Source organism: Drosophila albomicans, chromosome 3 (genome assembly GCF_009650485.2).
Source record: "Drosophila albomicans strain 15112-1751.03 chromosome 3, ASM965048v2, whole genome shotgun sequence".
NCBI classification, from domain to species: Eukaryota; Metazoa; Arthropoda; class Insecta; order Diptera; family Drosophilidae; genus Drosophila; species Drosophila albomicans.
In genome coordinates, this window is record NC_047629.2 from 53782185 (window position 1) to 53793837 (window position 11653).

General features: G+C 45.8%; 1 protein-coding gene and 2 long non-coding RNA genes across 5 annotated transcripts; 1 reads left to right on the forward strand and 2 right to left on the reverse strand.

The window, feature by feature from the left end:
* Window positions 1-26: 26 nt before the first annotated feature.
* LOC117566394 (enoyl-CoA delta isomerase 2) lies at window positions 27-11461 on the forward strand. Its single transcript, XM_034245902.2, has 3 exons — window positions 27-529; window positions 594-735; window positions 11156-11461. The coding sequence occupies exons 1-3, from the start codon at window positions 137-139 to the stop codon at window positions 11401-11403; spliced, it is 783 nt and encodes a 260-aa protein (XP_034101793.1). The 5' UTR covers window positions 27-136; the 3' UTR covers window positions 11404-11461.
* LOC117566396 (uncharacterized) lies at window positions 1041-2824 on the reverse strand. 2 transcript variants are annotated; one of them, XR_007954907.1, is made up of 5 exons: window positions 2755-2824; window positions 2537-2698; window positions 2349-2475; window positions 1842-1915; window positions 1041-1778 (listed from the first exon to the last, which is right to left on the reverse strand). It is a non-coding gene; the product is annotated as an uncharacterized LOC117566396 (long non-coding RNA). The 2 variants fall into 2 exon arrangements; XR_007954908.1 differs by lacking the exon at window positions 2755-2824 and having other exon boundaries at window positions 2349-2440; window positions 2537-2683.
* LOC117566395 (uncharacterized) lies at window positions 9212-10857 on the reverse strand. 2 transcript variants are annotated; one of them, XR_007954905.1, is made up of 4 exons: window positions 10709-10857; window positions 10521-10647; window positions 10013-10086; window positions 9212-9949 (listed from the first exon to the last, which is right to left on the reverse strand). It is a non-coding gene; the product is annotated as an uncharacterized LOC117566395 (long non-coding RNA). The 2 variants fall into 2 exon arrangements; XR_007954906.1 differs by having other exon boundaries at window positions 10521-10612; window positions 10709-10855.
* Window positions 11462-11653: the final 192 nt, after the last annotated feature.

Consider the following 11653-nt stretch of genomic DNA (forward strand, 5'->3'; position numbering starts at 1 on the left):
CTGCATTTGTGACGTCAGTCATTTGTTTGTAGCCTATTGTTGCCTATCCTGGAGTCGTAAACGATTAAGCCAATTGAACTTTGTTCATTTCAATCAAAGACTCATTGGTGTGCAGATCACTTGTTAAAGTACAAATATGTCATATCTGAACTATAAGGCGTTAATCGTCCAGAAGGAGGGCAAACTGCTTGTCATTAAATTCCACAATCCAGCAAAGAAAAACTGCCTAAATCGCGATGGCTATGGGGAACTAACCCGTGCTCTAACCGAGGTTAATAACGATGATGAGGTGACCATTGTTGTCATTACCGGCGTAGGTGAGTATTTCACCGCTGGCAATGAATTGACCCCCATTCACAAAATCAACGACGTGGAGGCGTATATAAAGGAGTCCAATGACAATTTCAAAAAGATGGTTACCAGCTTTATCAACTGCAACAAGCTTATCTTTACGCTGGTCAATGGTCCATCGATTGGTATCGGCACCACAATCGTGGCCCTCTCTGATGTGGCGTGGTGTGCCGAGGAGGTAAGCAACAAGTGGTTACTTTACATTTCATTCAACTTTAGCTCCATCTATCTGTCTCTTTCAGGCAACCTTCTTGACACCTTTCAGTCGTCTTGGACTAGTACCAGAGGCTTGCTCCAGCTTTACATTCCCGTTAATTATGGGCAGGTCAAAGGCCACTGAAGTGTTGGTATTGAATGAGAAGCTCTCGGCCCAGGAGGCGTATCATTTGTTACGTTTTGGGATATCGTTTGTGCCAGCAATGTTGGGGGGGGGTTATCGATATATCGCAAGGCGATGTATCGGAGAGATGAAATGGCAACTCCAGGGGAGGGAAATTTGAAAATTGCTCCTCCTGTTAAATAGGAGTTGAAAAAGCACGGTCAACTTTTTTTTATGAGAGGTTAGAAGGTGGATTTTTCTGGCTCGAGGAGTTGAATTTGGATGAAGGTTGGAGACGGTCGAGAAAAAGCAAGAGAAGACTCTACTCCACGTGTTTGCTGCACCCTAAAATAAATATTAAATACGAAGTTACGCAAAAATTTAAGATTTGTTTAGTATATAAAAAGAAATTCCGTTACAAGATCGTAAACTAACAACAGTGTGAGCAATTACAAACAACCATTAACGGCAACAACGTGCGTGAAAGTATTAAAATAAGTAAAGAGATAGCGCCGCACAAGATCGAGGAGAACCAGAGCAGCCTGGACATACTCAGTGAGGCTCAGATTAAGGCCGGCGAGAACAAATACTCCACGCTCAAGAAGCTCAAGTCCGGTTCAACAAAGGCGCGAGTCGCTTTCTTCGAGCAGCAACAACAACAACGATAGCGCCAGCAACTCCGAATCGGGCCGCGACGGCAGCCGAGAAAAACCCGCAGCAGCAGAGCATCGCATCTTCAGCTACTTAATCGTGTGAGGGCGACAGTCGATCGTGACCCAACTCCACCTGGAGCAAACCATCTGCGAGGGAGCGAGAAGGAACTTGGTCAAGCGACACCAGCGGCCACAATCACCGCTGGATAAGTGCGGGCAACCATCCGCGAGACACACGACGCTTTAACGACAGGAGCGCCATCGACGGCGTGGGACAGCGAACGCTGAACGACGCATCCAGCGACGAGCAAGAGGAGGAGCCTGTCCGAGTGAGTTAGTGCGGCGGCGCCAAGCCGTTCCCTGTCCAATTTTAATGCGACATCGTCAACTCCCGACTGATGACGACCGTCATCGGCGATCGTAGATTTCTCACTCCAAAGAATTCGTAATTCAGCCTGAAAAGAAACCAAATTGAAGTATTAATAAATATAGAAAGAGAATATAATTTGATAACTCACCTGAAAACTAAACCACAAAAACTTAATTTTGAAGGCTAGAGCAATATTTAAATTAGATTAAATTGAAGTGAAGACTGTAGAAAGAAACATATTAGTAATTTAGCAGAAAATATAAGAAACATATTAAAAGACAAAACTTATAAAATCATATTAATGTAAATTAAAATTCCAAAGGCAATTAAATAAAAACATAAATTAAAGTAGAGTACAAATTAAAGTAAAATAAATCAATATTTTGTTGTAAAATGGCAGAGTAGGTGTTGGACAAAAATTCATCCAGATCGACATTTGCCTCTACGGAGATACAAATGTATAGTTGTATTTGTAAAAACAGAATATACGTGAATGATCTATATTATCACCTATCGCCCCTTCACCAAACCTCAAGAGCTCTTAGGCAGGTCAAGGTAGACATTTAAGCGAATCAAACATACATTCATTTATATACATACATTCATTTATATACATACATACATAAATATACCTATCTGTGATATCTTTACATACCATATATAATTGTCCCTACTCCGTTTTTATTCTCTTTGTTGTTCCGCCTTGTTTGTTTTATTTGCCTTTGCTTCAAATACTGTTCCGTGTAGCTGTAATGAAATTCGAATATATATTAATATTATACCTGTAAATAAATTAAATGTTAGATATTAAGAGAAATTCATGAATTATATATTAGTACTTACGTTGAACATGGTTGTGTGAGTCTTCTCAGCATGGAGGGGAGGGGGATTCGACAGCGCTACGCCGGATGAGGAGCAGCCACTGAGGTGGTGGCCAACGAAAGGGAGATGGCGCCGATGTGGCCATCTCAGGCAGGGTGGGTACGCCGGGGTCCAGTTGAGGCCCTATTCAAACACAAAATGGATCAGTGAGTAGTTTATTATTCTTTTTTTCTTTGTACTTATCGTCGTCAATAGTTTGTTTTGAATTTCCTTTTGTTTTTGCGCAATTTTCCAATTGCGCGGCAGCTGTTTTGTTTTGTTAGTGATGTGTTTTTTCTGTTGTAAAAAAACAGCTGTTAATATCGGTGAAGTTATCGATTGTGCGGACTGCGGGCCAGGGATGGGACTCCACCTGAGTACCGATGAGCCAGCCGGCACGGCCCCAGGGAAGACAACCAGTCCGTAACAATATGGCGCCCAAGTTTTGAAACTTGAATTCAAAAAAATAAAAAAAAAAAAAAAGATAGTTCCATCGATGTAGTGTATGTCCTTTTGTTGAGTGGAATTGTGTTCATCTGATGACTTATGTGGTGCGATGTAGTCACCCATAATTGCGCAGCTCTGAGCAGGATTTCATTCGGTGACAGGATCCAAGTCTTAATGTCATTTTTTTGTTGCAGTGTTTGTTCATTTTGTTGATGTGCGTGTGTCACTCTTACGAGGAAGTAGAGAGTTTGCAACGCGTCATCGTAGCCTGGTGGCAGCAACGAACAAAGACTGTGATAAAATTGTGATATTAGGTTAGCATTGTTGTCTCTAAGTTTCTCTGTAGTTTCTCTTCGTTGTTTATGTCTACTATTTGTTCTGTCTCATTTTGAGTGACGCTTGGATGTGTGCTGGCCTGATGCTCCAGTATCAGCATAGGCGACAGGTGACCCAGGTCGATACAGGATCGATTCTGCGCCGCACCTGCCACACAGCGGACACCAAACGTGCTCAAAAGCGAGACGGAATCAAAATAGATCTCAGGTAGCGCTCCTTGGATGCCATCCATCACGAGAGTGATGGATAGAGCATCTGATTAGTGCTTAAGTGTTTGTCCATTGTTTGAATTGTGCGTAGTAAAGCGTTGGTTAGGTCGTAGTGTGAAGTTTTTCTCTCCCTTCCGTTCGTTAATGTTATAGAAGGAAAATTTTGTTGTTGTTTGAGTTATTTATTTATTTATTCCGGTACGTGTTTGTTTTTGGTGTTTATTTATTTATTATAGGAGTTTGTTTTGATAGGTATCGTTTTCTTATATAGCAGTAGATTAATAGGGAAATAGTAATGTCGGAGGGTCGCGAAACAGATGGAGCACCGGGGAACCTGCCGCATCTAGTGGGAGGTATGGCGAGGACTCCGATGAACTTTCGTGGATTCCCGGAAGTACAATTTCCATCGGCTGAGGCACTTGTAGGGTTGGAGCAAGAGGCTTTGCAACCGGGTACTCGACCACCGGCAGTAGCATCCGGCATGGGAGCCACAACTGCCAGCAACTCGGCGGATACGGGCCGACATATCTATCCTCCGGAACCGACGGACTCAGTCCTCAAGTCGACGATAAGTGCAGCTCTCGCACAGGCCCACGCGACCTACAGGAGTTCACTACAGGAGGGTATTGCGGCATCGATACGCGATGAAATTCGCGCAGGCTTCATGGAGTTGGTGAAGCTGATGCAGGAGACCACCCGACCGCAGAGGGACGGTAGTAGTGGCAGTCAACCCGTCTTTACGCAGCAAAAATCGATGGCAGGGACAGGAGCAATCCCGAAGGTCCACAAAAATGAGCCGGAACCGCCGGTGCAGACCATGCGCGGACCGTTGCCGCGTCCAGATTATTTAACGAGCCCTGAGGAAGTGTACGATCCGCACGCAAGGAACTGGCGGAATCCCCACGACAACATGCGGTCAGATGCTGGAGACGGAAGGACCGAATTAGGTATGGTAACTGAGTCGTCGAGGGACCGCACTTACCTGAAGCTGGAACGCTGGAACGTGCGGTTCGATGGTGCCGATTCCACTCACGCTGTGGAGGATTTTGTCTTCCGCATCGAGTTCTTGCAGAGACAATACCAATGCCCATGGAGGGAAGTGCTACGCGACTTCCATGTTCTATTGGAGGGCAGAGCCAGGGAGTGGTACTGGATGCACGTGAGGCACTCGAGAGTAGATAGCTGGACTCAATTGCGTCAAGCTATGTTGGACCGGTTTCGGGGCTACCAGACCGAGCATGACCTCATGCAGGAGCTACTGCAGAGGGAACAGCAGTCTAGCGAAGGTGTAGACGACTACATCCACCACATGCGGCGGCTAGCTTCACGATTCCAGAAACCTCTCCGAGACCGTGAACTAGTGAAAATTATAAAGCGCGGGTTAAAGGAAGGCTTGGCCCGATATGTGTATGCAATGGATGTTCTTACGGTGGACGAGTTGCGCCAAGAATGTATCGAAGTGGAGCGATACATGAGCCGTCGAGGACGCTCATCACAAGGACAGCAAACCAGATATCCGCAGGGGGTCAAACCGTCAGTTTACGAGGTTGAAGTCCCACCTCAGCGCGACGAGAGTCCATCCCCGGAAGTGGAAGAGGTGGCAGCGAAGACCCGCGAGACGAGTAAGCGGATCTGCTGGAACTGCCGGCAACCTGGTCATAGTTTCCGGGATTGTATGTCCGGGACGAGGACCATTTTTTGCTTCAGGTGTGGCAAACCTGACACTTTTAGCCCGCAATGCGTAAATTGTCCGGGAAACACCTGGGCGAACGCGATGAAGCCGGGGCAGACGCGTTCGGAGGCGAGACCCGAGCAGAAGCCGGAGTGGCGTGCCAACAGGAGCAAGTAGAGGATGCGACTGCGAATAGAGAACATAAGTTTAGTATGGTTACAAGTAGGTTAAGGAGAAATTTGGTGAATGAAGAAGAAAAGAACACCTTAGTGAGAGGAAGAACACTAAGAGGCTTGCCATATGGAGAACGTGTTCGGGCATACATGTCGGCCCGAAGTAGAATTTTTGGTGAGCGGCAGTGTGAAGGGATGACACTGGCCACGAAACGCGTCATAAGGGCACGCGCTCGTTTTCGTCGACGAAGGATAACGAAGAGGCAAGTGGTGGAAGCAGTTCGTAGAGTGGAGAACACCGATCCCCGAGTTTTTGTAGACGTCGTCATCGGTGGACAAGTTTTCAAAGGCCTTCTGGACTCTGGCGCATCCGTTAGTCTGATGGGGCGAGGATGCCGAGAGCTGGCCAGTAAGATGAACTGGAAGGTTCAGCCGTACGCGTCCATGGTCACTACTGCTGCAGGAGCCAGCCGACCGATCCTAGGACGAATTAATCTGCCGGTGTCGTATGGGGACAAGTCGGAGCAAATAACTTTCTTCATGTGCCCCGATTTAAAGCAGGAGATTTATTTGGGCATCGATTTCTGGAGAGCGTTCAACATCGCTCCGAATTTGTTTGGAGGATTGGACCACCGAGAGTCACCCCGAGATGTGTCGGAAGTAGCCACTGTGGAAGTGGATTATTACCGAGGCGAAGATGTTGTCGAGTCTGATCCGGAGATGTGGGACCTGGAAGAGATGCAGAGGAGTCAGTTGGAAGCCGTGAAAAGCGAATTTCTCCAATTTGAAATTCATGGATTGGGTAAGACTCCTCTGTTGCAGCATCGGATACAGCTAAGTGAAGGAACCGAACCCGTGAAGGACCGACATTTCCCTCTATCCCCAGCAAAACAGGAGATCGTGTGGAAGGAGGTTGATAAGATGCTTCAGTTGGGCATCATCGAAGAGAGCAACAGTCCATGGAGCAATAGGACGACGGTCGTCATGAAGCCCGGCAAGAATCGATTTTGTTTAGACGCTCGGAAGCTGAACAGCGTGACGGTGAAAGATGCGTACCCCCTTCCATGCATCGAAGGCATTCTCTCGCGGATCGACGAGACGCACTTCATCTCAAGTGTCGATTTGAAGTTTGCTTTCTGGCAAATCGAGCTGGAGGAAAGCAGTAGAGCTTATACAGCTTTCACAGTTCCGGGACGACCGCTGTACAATTCCGCCACATGCCCTTCGGATTATGCAACGCAGCACAGCAACTTTGCCGACTCATGGACAAAGTAATCCCGACGTCCCTAAGGTCCAATGTATTCGTGTACTTGGACGATTTGTTAATCATCTCGGCGGATTTCGACACACACCTAAAATATTTAAAACTAGTGGCGGAATGTTTGAAGAAGGCGAATCTCACCATTGGCATGGCCAAATCAAAGTTCTGCTTTAGGAACCTCAACTATTTAGGTTTCATCATAGGTGGAGGCACTTTGCGGATGGATCCGAGCAGAGTGGAGGCCATAAATAACATCCCTGCTCCAAGAACGGTCAAGGAACTGCGTAGCTTCTTGGGTACGGCTGGCTGGTATCGGAGATTCATTAAGAACTTCGCAGAGATCTCAGTACCACTGACGAATTCTCTAAAGAAAAGGAGTGGGAAGTTTCAGCTGAGTGAAGAAGCTATTGATGCTGTGGATAAATTGAAGAAGGCCCTTACCACGGCTCCTGTGTTGGTGCACGCCGACTTTAAGAAGCCTTTCTACATCCAGTGTGACGCATCGAATTTCGGAGTCGGAGCTGTTTTGTTCCAATTGGACGAGGAACAGCAGGAAAGGCCGATCGCGTTCTTTTCGGCCAAATTGAACCGGCACCAAGTCAACTATACGGTGACTGAAAAGGAGTGCTTGGCAGCGAAGTTGGCCATTCACCGATTTAGGCCGTATGTTGAAATGATGCCATTCACCGTGATCACCGACCACGCAAGCCTCCAATGGCTCATGAGTCTCAAGGACTTGACAGGGAGACTGGCCAGATGGTCACTGGAACTCCAGGCTTTTCCGTTCACGATGCAGTTTCGAAAGGGGACTGAGAATGTCGTTGCGGATACTTTGTCGAGAAGCGTAGAGGAGTTAATTGTGACGCCGGAGGATCTTCTTGGGATGGAGACGACGGAGTTCGAGTCAACCGACTATAAACAGCTGGTCAACGAGGTCACCAGCCAACAACATCGGTTGCCAGACGTGAAAGTACAGAGTGGCATGCTGTTTAAGAGAGTGACGGAGGAGTCGGTTGACGATGGAACGACCCAGTCGAGCTGGAAGCTGTGGATACCCGATTCACTGACGGCGGGATTGATCCAGAAGGCGCACTCGGACGAGACGTCAGCTCACGGCGGGGTGGCGAAAACTTTGCATGCACTGAGGAGGCATTTTTACTGGCCTGGCATGGCGGTACAAGTACAGGATTTCGTACGAGGATGTGCTACCTGTAAGGAGACAAAAGCATTGAATTACTCAACGCAGGCCGGCATTGGAAAGGAAATGCTCACCGATCGCCCATTCCAGAAGCTATATATAGACTTTTTGGGGAAATATCCACGATCCAAACGTGGGCACGCTTGGATCTTCATAGTCGTAGATCATTTTTCCAAGTTCACCTTCTTGAAGGCGATGAGAGACGCTTCGGCTGCGGATGTCGTGGACTTCCTAGTTCACGAAGTATTCTTCAAATTCGGAGTACCGGAGGTGATACACTCTGACAACGGACGGCAATTCATTTCCAAATCCTTTGAGACGATGGTCAAAGGCTTTGGAATCACCCATATGCGCACGCCTGTGTATTCGCCCCAAAGTAATGCCGCTGAACGCGTAAACCGGACTGTAATATCTGGCATAAGAGCGTATTTGGAAAACGACCACCGGGAATGGGATGCTTACCTACCGGAAATCGAGGTAGCGATACGCAACGCAGTCCATAGCGCTACTGGAGTGACGCCGTTTTTCGCTGTGTTCGGCCAACACATGTATTTGAACGGACACCAATACAAGTTGGCCAGGAAGCTGAGATCACTGTCGGATCATGCTATCACCGACCTAGAAGCCCGGGATAGACTGGCCATCATCCGAAGTCAAGTGAAGGAGCATCTCCACAAGGCCTATGAACGCAGTCGTCAGCGCTATGATCAGCGTGCACGGCAACTTCTCCTGACGCCAGGACAAGAAGTCTGGAGGCGAAACTTCGCACTTAGCAACTTCGGCAAAGCATTCAACGCGAAGTTTGCAAAGAAGTTTGTAAAATGCCGGGTCGTTCGAGGTATAGGTAGCAACGCCTATGAATTAGAGGACCTGCAAGGAAGATCGTTAGGAGTCTTTCACAGCAAGGATATACGATTATAGTGAGCTCGACTTACCGCCTGCCGGATGTAGTGTTGGTGATCCGTTCCTCTATATCTGTTTCAATTAGTGTCGTGGGTGTAGCCTACGTTGGGCGCTGCAATAGATGCCGGCTGGTCACAAACGATCTAGGGGGGGGTATTGTTACGTTTTGGGATATCGTTTGTGCCAGCAATGTTGGGGGGGGGTTATCGATATATCGCAAGGCGATGTATCGGAGAGATGAAATGGCAACTCCAGGGAGGGAAATTTGAAAATTGCTCCTCCTGTTAAATAGGAGTTGAAAAAGCACGGTCAACTTTTTTTTATGAGAGGTTAGAAGGTGGATTTTTCTGGCTCGAGGAGTTGAATTTGGATGAAGGTTGGAGACGGTCGAGAAAAAGCAAGAGAAGACTCTACTCCACGTGTTTGCTGCACCCTAAAATAAATATTAAATACGAAGTTACGCAAAAATTTAAGATTTGTTTAGTATATAAAAAGAAATTCCGTTACAAGATCGTAAACTAACAACAGTGTGAGCAATTACAAACAACCATTAACGGCAACAACGTGCGTGAAAGTATTAAAATAAGTAAAGAGATAGCGCCGCACAAGATCGAGGAGAACCAGAGCAGCCTGGACATACTCAGTGAGGCTCAGATTAAGGCCGGCGAGAACAAATACTCCACGCTCAAGAAGCTCAAGTCCGGTTCAACAAAGGCGCGAGTCGCTTTCTTCGAGCAGCAACAACAACAACGATAGCGCCAGCAACTCCGAATCGGGCCGCGACGGCAGCCGAGAAAAACCCGCAGCAGCAGAGCATCGCATCTTCAGCTACTTAATCGTGTGAGGGCGACAGTCGATCGTGACCCAACTCCACCTGGAGCAAACCATCTGCGAGGGAGCGAGAAGGAACTTGGTCAAGCGACACCAGCGGCCACAATCACCGCTGGATAAGTGCGGGCAACCATCCGCGAGACACACGACGCTTTAACGACAGGAGCGCCATCGACGGCGTGGGACAGCGAACGCTGAACGACGCATCCAGCGACGAGCAAGAGGAGGAGCCTGTCCGAGTGAGTTAGTGCGGCGGCGCCAAGCCGTTCCCTGTCCAATTTTAATGCGACATCGTCAACTCCCGACTGATGACGACCGTCATCGGCGATCGTAGATTTCTCACTCCAAAGAATTCGTAATTCAGCCTGAAAAGAAACCAAATTGAAGTATTAATAAATATAGAAAGAGAATATAATTTGATAACTCACCTGAAAACTAAACCACAAAAACTTAATTTTGAAGGCTAGAGCAATATTTAAATTAGATTAAATTGAAGTGAAGACTGTAGAAAGAAACATATTAGTAATTTAGCAGAAAATATAAGAAACATATTAAAAGACAAAACTTATAAAATCATATTAATGTAAATTAAAATTCCAAAGGCAATTAAATAAAAACATAAATTAAAGTAGAGTACAAATTAAAGTAAAATAAATCAATATTTTGTTGTAAAATGGCAGAGTAGGTGTTGGACAAAAAATTCATCCAGATCGACATTTGCCTCTACGGAGATACAAATGTATAGTTGTATTTGTAAAAACAGAATATACGTGAATGATCTATATTATCACCTATCGCCCCTTCACCAAACCTCAAGAGCTCTTAGGCAGGTCAAGGTAGACATTTAAGCGAATCAAACATACATTCATTTATATACATACATTCATTTATATACATACATACATAAATATACCTATCTGTGATATCTTTACATACCATATATAATTGTCCCTACTCCGTTTTTATTCTCTTTGTTGTTCCGCCTTGTTTGTTTTATTTGCCTTTGCTTCAAATACTGTTCCGTGTAGCTGTAATGAAATTCGAATATATATTAATATTATACCTGTAAATAAATTAAATGTTAGATATTAAGAGAAATTCATGAATTATATATTAGTACTTACGTTGAACATGGTTGTGTGAGTCTTCTCAGCATGGAGGGGAGGGGGATTCGACAGCGCTACGCCGGATGAGGAGCAGCCACTGAGGTGGTGGCCAACGAAAGGGAGATGGCGCCGATGTGGCCATCTCAGGCAGGGTGGGTACGCCGGGGTCCAGTTGAGGCCCTATTCAAACACAAAATGGATCAGTGAGTAGTTTATTATTCTTTTTTTCTTTGTACTTATCGTCGTCAATAGTTTGTTTTGAATTTCCTTTTGTTTTTGCGCAATTTTCCAATTGCGCGGCAGCTGTTTTGTTTTGTTAGTGATGTGTTTTTCTGTTGTAAAAAAACAGCTGTTAATATCGGTGAAGTTATCGATTGTGCGGACTGCGGGCCAGGGATGGGACTCCACCTGAGTACCGATGAGCCAGCCGGCACGGCCCCAGGGAAGACAACCAGTCCGTAACACATTTTCATTTCGTCTCTCGCATCTTTAAGCTAAGTGAATTGGATTCCGTAGTGTGGCCAAAGATTCGCGAATACTCTGAATTGCCGCCCACCTCGATGAGGGAATGCAAGCGGTTGATTAACTTCTCCCTACGGGAGAGTTTGAAGAGGGTCAATGATGAGGAGTGTGAGGCACTGTACAAGCGTTTCTTCGATGACGAATTTATCCAGGCAATCATGAAATTTAACACCCGCAAATCAAAGCTTTAATTTCTTTTCGTTGTGTCGTTCAATTCATGTACCAAAAACATAGAAGGTTACCAAAACATACTCTTGACTCTGTTGTTATAAGCAAGTTATCGATAAATGTGCAGAGCGGATGGTCACACACAAAATATAACATTTTACAGTACAGTTGCTGTTATGCACTCTTCAATTAACAGCTGCTATACGTAAACGTTATTTAAATAACAATATTTTAATAAGCACCAAATAATTATTAATTTAAAAAAATCTTATT